Source organism: Papaver somniferum, chromosome 7 (assembly GCF_003573695.1).
Source record: "Papaver somniferum cultivar HN1 chromosome 7, ASM357369v1, whole genome shotgun sequence".
NCBI lineage: Eukaryota > Viridiplantae > Streptophyta > Magnoliopsida > Ranunculales > Papaveraceae > Papaver > Papaver somniferum.
Genome location: NC_039364.1, coordinates 81,199,169 through 81,210,762, shown reverse-complemented (window position 1 = coordinate 81,210,762; position 11,594 = coordinate 81,199,169). Strand labels below are relative to the sequence as shown.

At 38.1% G+C, this 11,594-nt stretch overlaps 1 protein-coding gene across 1 annotated transcript; it reads right to left on the bottom strand.

The window, feature by feature from the left end:
* Positions 1 to 8,669: 8,669 nt before the first annotated feature.
* Positions 8,670 to 11,028, bottom strand: LOC113294826. The gene is made up of 3 exons (XM_026543202.1): positions 9,907 to 11,028; positions 9,174 to 9,553; positions 8,670 to 9,108 (listed from the first exon to the last, which is right to left on the bottom strand). Exons 1-3 carry the CDS (start codon positions 11,026 to 11,028, stop codon positions 8,670 to 8,672), a joined length of 1,941 nt encoding a protein of 646 aa, XP_026398987.1.
* Positions 11,029 to 11,594: the final 566 nt, after the last annotated feature.

Here is an 11,594-nt window from a genome sequence, read left to right as displayed (position 1 = left end):
CAAGTTGCGCTCCAACACCTTTTTGTATGACTATTTCTAATCGGTCCGCGAGTTATAACTCCAAAAGTGTCACTATCCATCCATAAAAAACCCATCAAAACAAAAGTAACACAAAAATCCCATCAAAACAAAATTAATACAAAAACCCCCCAAAAAATTTGATAAAACCAACATAAAATTTGATGAAACCAAATTTTGAAAATTGGGGTTTTTGTATCAATTTTGTTCTGATGGAGTTTTTGTATCAATTTTGTTTAAGATGGAGTTTTAATGGTTCCCAACATTTGAGTGGGGTTTTTGTATCACAAGTTTGGTCACCTTGGTTTTTTGTCACTAGTTTTGATTCCTAATCTATGAAAGAAATAGTTACATTTCCTAGCATTAACATCAAATCTAAATAAGTGATTATTAAGCCTTTTCAAGAAATCCACTGTTTCATTGCAAAGTTCTCCAAAAATAGTAAAGGCCAAAGTGCCGAAGTTGTAACCTTGGGATAAGCGTTTTTCCGAATATTTCTTATGCTTGCGTTTAATTGCTCTACTCAAAGACAAACCAGGACGAAATGTGTGCACCCCTCCACCGGTGAATGGTGATACGCCGGTGACATCTAAACACTTGTCACGCCCATTATCCCAGTTGAGGACTAAAATGTCAGCCGGACGAAGGGCACTCCCATCATCAGCCAAGAAACCCATTTCAACTTCTTTTCTAGCCGACACCCCTGCACGAAAATACATATCTGCATACGTGTCGCGAACGACATCGTGACAAAATTTGTTGCCTACCTCGTGTGCGCAGTGTAAGGCGTGATCCCCGTAACAGTCCATATCACTTTTACAAAAAACACACAGGCTACCTTCGACAAAAAGAGGTATACCGAGCCTATACTGTAAAACTGCCCCAAATTTTTGAGCACCAATTCTCTGGTTGAGCCCTTCGATTGGAATAGCCTTAAGGTAGTCTTGTGCATGATTAGCTTTATTGTATTCCCAAAGAGCACAGTCACGAGTGGACATGGAAAATTTAACCGACATCTCCTTCATGACAACATCGAAGTAATTCACTGCCAAGGTCTTCATGGGATGGGGGCAGTAAGCTCAATGTTGACGTCGGGACCACATGTGCTGGAGAAAAGATCTATGGCCTGATGCAAGTTGTGGTTCGGGCCCTGTAACTGAGTGTTACAAAGGATGTTGATTTGAAGGGACTGAGTCTGTATGCAAGACGCCAAGTAGCAATAGTTCATTGCATCCGCCATGAAGTATATACCTAAACCACCAAGACTAAGAGGTAGAGAAGACATACAGTACTGCAGCAACCCCACGCCAGGCCCGTCGTTAGGAACAATATGTCGCAGATGTAGCGACAAGTGAGCATCAAAAACAGCTTGAGCATCTATGACATAATCTGGCATAGTGGTTCTCATAGAGAAATAAAGACGAGAGACTCCAGCACAACTACGCAACAATAACAATTCGCTTTGGAGATCATCCAACTTCCTTACGACGTCCATTAAATAGTTTGTTTTGAGCACTCTCAACTTGATCAAGCTGTTGCAGAACTCATGGTCTAAACTTACAGGTCCTCATAGAAGTTTTACACCCTTTGTTGGTCTACTAATTTGGGCAGAAAAGACGTCCCTGTCATGACAACGTATATCCAACGTAGGACAGAAGATTTCTGTCTTGGCGATGTTAAGATGAAGACCAAGCTTACTGCCCTCATTTTTGATGATGTTCAGAGCTTTAGAGACCATTAAAGTATCACCGATTATCGTGCCATCATCCAGATACCGTGCCTGTAAATCCAGATTGCATTCTTCGGCAATCCTCTTGACTAAAGGGTGTAGAGTGAGTGAAAATAGAAAGGGACCAAGAGGGTCACCTTGTTGAACCCCTTGAGCAGAAGACAATGTGGAATCATTGTAGTACAGTCTTGCGGCTGTGAGTAACAAAAATCCACCCACTTTGAAATAGAGGGACAGTGGATTCTAACTTCTTGGAGCATAGCAGACCTACTGACCAAGTTGAAAGCATTGCTGAAATCAACCAGTAGCATGGTCATAGAGGAAGAATTACCTTTCTGGTGTAAAATTCTGTTGACAGAGTGTAAGATGGATTCCCCTCCACATGGTACTCCTACACCAAACTGAAAGTCTCCAAGGTAAGTACTCATATCCTTTCCTACAGCTTGTGCCGCTACCTTGGATACTAATCTCCTCCACACTGTCCCAACAGCTATGGGACGAATACCCTCATCTGGCTTGAGCAAGGGTGTAAGAGGTGCGCTTGCCACGAATTCTCCCAATTGCGAAGGGCACCTGCCGTCGAACCATAGGTCGACTACACCATTTATGAAGGTAAGTAAATCTTCAGCTATAACAACGACAGGTCCATTAAGGGAATCAAGGAGATGTTGTACCCTCAAACCATCTCTCCCACAAGATGTTCCTTTGGGGAAACTCCTTATTCTTCCTAAAATGATCTCATTAGAAGAGACCACACTGCTTAAAACATTGGGGCCAGTAGGTATGGCAGGGGAAAGGGGAAAATGGGTGCTTATCAATCAATATTTTCAAAGTATCCTCCTCATCTTTAGCAATGCCATTTGAAGTGAGGACTTTTATAGCTGCATTGAAAAGCCCATTGCGTATTTTCTTTCTACAAACACTCAGGTTAAGAGCCTCCTGGTTGTTGTTCTTCCTACGTTGCTTGTTGTTACGCTGAGGGTATTCATGGAGCAATTGTTGGACTAATTGAATACAACCGTCAGTCTCATACCATTGCACAATAGATTGATTGATGGATCTGATCTGTAATGTCCTTCGGTTGCCAGATTTTTCCTCACTGCTGCTTTTGGGGATGTATAAATGTAGAGTACAAACGGGTAACAACAATAATTGTATCCACACAGAAACATCACCTGGATTTGCACGTACCTTATCAAGCGCATACTTCAAAACTCTTGAGAACTGCAATTTACACTTCAGAGGTATATTTTTAATCGTTTGAATATGTTGCTGAAACACTTTGTTAAGCAGTTCCACATCAAGGCAAGGAAGCAATGGAACATCATTATCATCTGCAATGCTGACACTGGTTGGAGGAGGACACATGATTACATTAACCAACAAGTCAACGTCTTTGCTGTTAAGGGGGCCTAGTAATCCAACTCCAGCATGAGATTTACATGGTCTTCTCCAGGCACGAAGAAGCATGCATTCTGTGCATAACCACATGCGGAGTTGTGAGAGGACATCTTCCCACGCTTTGTAAATTTCATGATTTGTAGCTATCCGTTGTCTGCAGCGATCATTTTCACTGCCATAAACAAAGTGTTTATCTCTAAGATGCTGAATCAAATAAGCTTTTCCCAAACCTCTTCCACCCGCGCCATTCCTAAAACCATCAAATCCTCTGAACGGGCATTGAAAATAGGAGCTGGATTGTGAATTAGAATCATTAAGAACCCCAGGGATCTGCGAAGATCTTGGGCTCAACATAGATGAACCCTTGGAAAAAAATGATTTAAACAAATGAAGGAAGCTGGCCTGCTTACGATTATAGAGCTGGTAAAAACTTCTTCTACTTTGTATTAAAAACAAAACCAAATGGTTGTGGAGTTTTGACAAACACCTGGTGTGCTAAACACTGATATAAACAGGGTATCTAAAGGTGATATAAAGAACACCTTAACTGGTTATCTTCACCTGATAAGATAAAATCAAGAACAACCCAACCATACCACAACTGTCTGGTATCTAAAAACTATTTCGTGCTAACCCAATCAACACAAAATCCAGCACCAAATAAAAATCCGAACTGCCGTTAATGGAAATCGTAACTATGGAGTTGAAGAGGCCGAACAAATAGATGAAGAAGAATCACGGTAATCAGAATCGCAGTAACTAGAATCACAGTGGCTCGGAACCATGGAAATTAGAATCTTGGTTTTCCATAATATTTACCTTTCAGGCAAAACTAAGTACAAAAAAAAATAAATCAAACAAGTACGTTTGTGTACTGCTAATAGGGTACCAGTTGTAGTTGCAAGATTTCCTACAACTACACCCCAATGTATTAAGACAAGACTCTAAGTAATCATAATGGAATTTTTTTATTATTTATCAAAATATGTAATTGGTTACAAGATAATACAACACAATGACTTTACTTGCTCTCCAAATAACTTTCTCTCTCCTAGTTTCTTGTCTAACACATATTCAGGATCCCTCTATTTGATAACCTCTTCCCTTTATATAGGATTCTATATAGTGGATGACAGCTAAGAGATCCACTATTTTCAGAATCACTGTGAGTTACATTTGCTGATATACACTCACTCATTCTCGCACAATTTACACTTCGCGTAGATCTTCATGCTTTACCCGTGACTTTACTGACATCATCAAATACGTCATCTCGACTTTGATGTGTGCGATAGTCCTCGCTTACATAAGATAATCTTCACTTCGCATGCTTATTGATATATGCGATATTCCATTCCTACATTTTGCCTCTTCTCATATCGTTCATTCTTTTAGAGTGTGCGATGTGAGAAATCTCCATCCTATAATATCACATAAACTTGTCTTTTCAAACTCTACTTAGCCGACATTCTTCTGTGATTCCGATTTTGCCTTATTTACGCGTGTCTTTTGACCACTCATTATCTGACACGTCCTTGCAACCACCTATTTTTATCCATTCATTCTTCGCATTAATGAAATAAAATCTCGAAAAACGAGACTAACTTTCTCCTATATATCTTCATTCGTCTTCTTCTTTCTTCTTTTTACTTCTTACTTTCTTATTTCAAAGCCTAAAATAACTTTCATTCTTCTTTCATTCCCATTATTCAATGGCTCCAGCTGGCAAAAAGATGGAGGCAGAATTCACTAAAGTAAAGGAAGAACTCAAAGCAAGAGGTTATTCAGTTTCTCTTCCTTCATCATCTGATTATTCATCCAAACTCAATATTGATTTAATCAATTCTGAACAATGTAGTAAGCAAAGGGTGATTCTTTCACTAGGACAACTTCTAAGTAATCTCCCAATTCCCTTGTATAACCCAGAATTTCCATTCTTTTATGAAATTCTTGCTGATGATCGATTCGCACGAGGAATATTCTAACTAAGGGGTGATGCGATTAGAATAGCATTGGAATATTCACGTCGCGCAGCTGGATTAGAGACCTCTTACTCTTATGAGGTACGAAACGAATTATATCGTGATAAGGTCATCGACCCTACCGAATATACCCTTGATAATTTCTTCAATCACTACTAGTTGGACTTATGAAGAGTAATATGACTACATGGGCCGTTCGTTTAAGAAGGAAAGACGGTATTACTGAAGATAAGAGGATCATGCGAGATGTTGATTGGAATGACAAATCCAATAGCACTGCTCGCAGATATAATGACTCAAGTTGGCTTAATTTCCCTGCCATTTTAGAAGGTCCTTATTTTTCTGGTAAAGCTGAGGATGGTTCTGATATTCCTCTTCCTGAAAATCTTTCTTCTTATCAACCTTGGAAATTTGAACTATCCGAAACTGAGAAAAATAAAGTGGTATGAAATCTTCGCATAAGTATGCTTAACCTCGCATATCTTATTCTTTTTATTTCTTATTTCCCTACTCCTTTCTTTTCAAACTGCAAAGAAAGTTAATACTTCACACAATACATCTTCCTCGCAGAATAAGGAAGTAAGAAACACTTTTTTTTTTTTTAATTTTAACAATATTGTTTCCTCTGTTTCTTATCTTGATTGTTCGCGCAGGTTAAATCATTGCGTACTAAGACTTCGGGCACATGTAAGAATATTCCTAAGAAACTCGTGTCTAAATCTTCATCCAAAACGACCTCTTCAATGGATGACCTCTCTAGGAAGCGTAAAAGATATGATTCTTCAAGTTCAGAGTCTAGTGACGACAACATTCCTTCTCATGATGGTTCATCAGTTTCTTCTTCTCTGAAAGAGTTATCCAATCTTTTTGTTGGGGATCTTTTGACTGTTATAAATAATGAAGAATTAAATCGTGCTTTTGGAATGGTCTCAAAAGTCTGCGATGCTCCTACTTTGGATGATCCATCTCTTCGCGGAGCTGCCTCTGCGATAAGTCCAAATCTCCAATATACAATTAGCTCCTTGGTAATATTTGAAACTTTGTTCTTTGCCTTTTCTTTAGTATTTCCTTACTCTTATCCATAATATCCCTTTTTGTACTCGCAGGGTGCCCGCTTGTCTTATGTAATTTCTTCAGATTATCAAAGGAAACTTCTCAAACTGGAAAAAGAAAATGCCAAACTTAAGACTGAGAACTCTTCCCATTCTGAACTAATTCGCAAGGGTCGAGAAAGAAATAATGAACTCCTTCATATGTAGTCTTTACTTTTCTTATTCTTCTATTTTTATGCGATAATTCGCACCTCTTACTCTGTTATACTCGCAGACCTTTATAACCTTTCGGATGAGGCAGCTAATCTTCCTGATGATGAAATCCTTTTAGAACACCTTAACTCTTCTTTAAATAATTATCCTTCCCAAGGATTCGAGAATCTTAGTTTGGAAGAGTTATAACTGAAATATGTTGCTCTTAGAAAAAACCATAGAACCTCATTGTCTACACTTAATAACTTCAAACATCGTCTTTATGAGAGTAAAAAAATAATTCAGACTTTGGAGATGAAGAAGAATAAACTTATTGATGAGAAAGATGAGATTGCTCTTAAGGGTGCGAAAGCACTAGAAACATTTCAAGAATCTATTATTGAAGTTCAGAAAGAACGTGATTCAGCTTTGAGCGAAAAGAATGTACTTGTTGAAGAAAAAAATTTAATTCGCTCTCAACTTCTCATAGAAATTGAAGCTGAATTTACTTGGGATGCTAGGGTTCTGAATGATGCTAGGAAGGGTTGAGACGTAAATGTGAGCCTTCAAGCTGAACATTCTGCACTAGTTACAGATATCGTTTCCAATTATGAAGGTCATTTGTTACTCTTTAATACTTGTTCTTTCTTTGAGAATAATATTTTCTTTAATCCTAACTTGCTTGTTCATGTTTCACAGAGAAGGAAAGGATTATCTTCAGGAAATTGAAGAGTTAGAGACTCGTTTAGCATCTGAAGGAAAAGAATTATCTTCCCGTAATTCCAAATATCAGCAGTTGAAGAAGAATTACATTATCACAGTTTCAAATAATAGCAATGATGCTACTCGCGCTCGTGATGCTGTTGTTCAGAGAGTCTGCACTGAGAATAACATTCCTCTATCAAATTATAAATTTGCAACGGTTCCTCCCAATGAACCTGTTCCTGATATCTCGGATAATGAAGAAGAATATGAAGAATCTGAAGAAGAGATAAGTGGTTCTGAGGCTAAGCGAGAAGATGGAAATGAAGATTAAATTCTTGAAATTATTTTTTGCCTCTTGTATATCTTCATGTAATCTTGAAATTTTCTTCTTTGATATACACCTTTTAAGCATTAACTTTCACTCCTTTAATTATAAGTTTCCTTTTACTTGTACTCATATTCAAAATATCATTCCTACTCGCATGTATACGAAACTATCAAATGGGGCAAAGAACATTTCATTTGCATTCTCATTCTTGCCTCTGTTAGTTGGCACATCTTGATAGAATGTTCAATGATCTCAATATATGCGAATGAATTCGTAGTACTCTTATTTATTTGTAAATTCCTGCAAAACAAAGTTAGTTTTTATTTTTCTTGTAAGGTCTTATTTTTCCTTCCTAATTAAAGGTTTTATTTTGCCTAAAATTTTCATTGCTCTTATGCGACGAAACCGCAGGAAGTCTTTACATTGTAATGTATCGACCCATTGATCTAGCCTTATCTTTTTCTTGTATTATTGCCTCTTAAATTTTTTATCGCATAAATATGACAAGTCTTAATACTCCCGCGAGTAAAAAGTCTCATGACATTTACGTCTTTTGACACAATTCAGCTCCCTAATGGAGGGTTCCGTCCTTATCTTCCCCCCGATTTCCCCTTCAAGGAAGCTTACATATACCGGGTTAAGGTTGGCTCCTCCCATCAGGTACTGCAGCAATCAGTTGATTTCGCAGTCTCTTTTACCACTACCGATAAGGTTTATGGTTACGAGACTGCACCCTAAGTGGGGCATCTTCGGACCGAGTGCATCATAGTCAGGACTTGTCAAGAGTGGTAAGGTAGGATCCAACGCCCCACGCACGCTTGACTCAACCGTGTACCTCGGCACCCTGATCAAGTTTCTGCACTCCTTAGGAGAGACTTTCCCACCTTAGTCTTCCAATCTAAGATTATAACTTATATCGAAAATTTAAGGCACCTCTCCTGGATGGGATTTTTCGTTTTTTCTCACCCCAAATCTCCATGACTCAAGTTCTGGGGTCGATGTAGCCTTCCCTTGAGTTATGCTTTCTAGGTTTACCCCGATTATGACGTGCGATAGGTCTTATTTTTTTCCTCTTGCATTTATGCAAACTAGGTTGCACGCCACATTCGGATGCCCAATCTTTAAAGTTTTCATTTCTGGTGCCTTTTATTAAGGTATTATTATAAAGATCTTTATTTTTCTTTTCTTCGCATGGTATTACCAATAGAGATATTCATTCCATACTCAATCTTGAGTTTATACAACTCTAGTACATAAATTTATTATTTCTCATAAAGAAAAACATGTGCATTCTTCATACTACGTATTTGTCCCTTGCATTTTTGTATCTCCTTAAGCTCGCAGATGCTTTTCAGAGTATTATTTCTCATAATTTCTGCAACTTCTTCTGCGCGAGAATCATTGCACATTTCAGTTTTCTCTTGAGAACACAACTTCTGCCTCTGAATTCTTCCGCCTTCTGTAGAAGTGATTTTTCTGGCTCGCTTCGCACCACTATACGCAGAAGATTCTGCCTTAATATCCTGTTTATTTGTTTTTCCAACTTTAGACACTAAATCCACCATTAATCTTTTAGCTCTTTGACTATCTGCAGCATGCTTTTTCCAATTTCTTTGCTTACCTTCTCTTTCTTCGCACTTATCAAAATCAATTTCTTGACAACTTCTACTTTCAACCGTATCTCCTCTTATATGCCAACACCTTGAGGTAATGGAAATTTTATGCACTGGTGAAATGTCGAAGCCACACCCAAGATACTATGCAACCATCGCCTTCCAATCATAGCATTATAAGGTGATTCGACATCTACAACACAGAATACAGTTTTTGTTGGTAAATTCTGAAGAAGAATTCGCATTGTCACTTCTCCTTTCGGTTTGTTCGATGTTCCATTGAAGCCATAGATTTTATATGTTGAAGGAATTAATTCGTCATCTCTTCCACCCATGGTCTTGTATGTATGATAAAAAAGAATATCAATAGAGCTTCCAGTGTCTATGAGTATTCTATTTATCGCCCAAGTATTTGCTTCATACTCTTCATCATCTTCTACTTTCGCTTTCGGATTAATTCCTAACTTCACTACCAATGGACATTCATGCGATTCTCCTTCTCCTGCTGTTTCTTCTGCACTAAATGAGAAAATCTGTTTTTTCCAATCCTTCAATGGTGATATTTTTGTAAGGTTGAGATTTCTCTTCCATCAGCATCTCTCGCAAACATCCGACTTAAGATATTGTCATGGAAGTCTTCTATATTTTTGAATGAGTGTATAATCGAATTACAATACAAATTCTTCGCTTTCTCACCTACTTTGATTACATATGTATTCTTTCCTTTCTCCATTACATATGCATTTCCTCCTGGTGGTGGCGGTGGTAAATTCTTTGGCTGTTGTACTAAGAAATGATCCAACTTTCCTTGTTCAATCATTCGCAATACGATTTTCCTCACATTTCTGCAATTGCTTGTTGTGTGACCATGAAAGCGATGATATACACAAAATTCTTTAATCCTCCTTCCTGGAGGTGGTTCATCTCCTACATTATGTGGCTCAGGGATTTCTTCCATTAGGATTACAGCTTCCCATACTTTATCTACAGTAGTGTTCAACTTTGGCAAGTTTATCTGTTCCCATACTATCCTTCCGGTTCCTTGTCTCTTATTATAATATGGTTGTTGACCTCCATAACCTTCTGGTGTATTGTCCATTCTTTGAATTTTATTATTACCTCCGCGATTTTGAAGTTGTTTTTCTTTATATTCTCTGTCGAATTCCTCTTGATCTGCACTAACCATGGCTATCAGCTTTTGTTCCATCTCTGCAATGTTATTTCTTTGATTTCCCTGCGAAGTACTGGCAACAGCATTAGTCATTCTTGGAAGTAAACTTGCATTCTCACTCTTCGCATCAGGTACTGCAATTGGGTAGGACTCCATATCTCTTTGCTTCTCTTCGAGTGCTATATACTCTTCTTGAAATTCGCGCAATTCTGACATTGTTATTGTGTCTTTTATCCTGAAGATTTGTGTATATAATAAATCTGTAGGGAAGATAGCATTGATAAAGGCTAGAATAAGGTATCGCTCATCCACTCGTCTTGCCATCTTACTACACATGGTCCTCCAACGTGTAGTCAAATGACTCAAACTCTCATTTATTCTTCTGCGAAGTCCAAATGTCGTCTCAATTCCTGGTCTTGACATATTATTGCTGATATATTTTCCTAACAAGACGTTATGTAAGTGGTGAAATGATCCAATGGTTTCTACAGGTAACCCTTCAAACCATTTCATAGCTTCCCCTGCTAAGCTCGTATCAAAATATTTGCACATTACTACATCATTCTTTTCCCACTGTAGTAGAGATCGGGTATAAGCTTTGACATGCTGTATTACACATGCACTTCCGTCAAATATACTAGTGAACACTGGTAAATTGTATTTATGTGGTATCATTTCCATTTCAATTTTCCTTGTACAAGGTGTTTTCCCAGCTTGCTCTACTGCTTCTTCTAATTGTCTTCTTCTACCATTTCTTCGCGTAGTCATCATTTTTCTTAATTCTGCCATTTCTTTCAGAATTTCTTCACTTAAGGTTTGATCTAAATCTTCTCGCATTGGTCTTTTTAATCTTGCTTGCCTCAATCTATTCTCATGATTATTCTGACGTGTTTCCTCTTGTATTTCACATTCTTCAGTTTCTTCTCTTCTTCGCCTACGCCTTTCTCTCACAGTGTTCATATCAATCTGTGCTCTATCATACCTGTCCTCTTCATTTGTGCGATCATGTTGATGTATTAACATTTCTTTTTCTTGTAATACAATCCTTCCTTGTTCTGTATCATCCATGCGATAACGTTCGCGCCGCCTTTCTCGATTATCATGATTGTTTTGACGTAATGCTTCTTGTAATTCTCTCTCTTCAATTTATTCCCTTCTTCTTTGTCTATCTCTTTCATCTCTCGCACGTGTAACTTCCCCTTCTCTCAACATTTCTCTTCCATGTAACATCATATGTTCTTGTCTTGGATTATCTTCTTCTCTTTCAAGATTATGATGTGTGCGACGAAGAAGTTCACGTGGATGTTCGTATCGTTTAGTTCCTCGATTGAGCTATACGTCTTCTCTCACGTTGGTCTTGTAAATTGCTATCTTCTTGCAGGTTTTCTTCAATGGCTTCCATG

What these genes read in the sequence shown, in the direction of transcription:
- LOC113294826 (XM_026543202.1), bottom strand. Translation starts at nt 11,028, where the DNA reads ATGCGAGAAGATTTAGATCAAACCTTAAGTGAAGAAATTCTGAAAGAA. An exon ending in GGAGGATTAAAGAATTTTGT is followed by an intron (nt 9,554 to 9,906) that starts GTATATCATCGC and finishes TGGAAAAAACAG; the next exon opens with ATTTTCTCATTTAGTGCAGA. An exon ending in GCTATGATTGGAAGGCGATG is followed by an intron (nt 9,109 to 9,173) that starts GTTGCATAGTAT and finishes CATTACCTCAAG; the next exon opens with GTGTTGGCATATAAGAGGAG.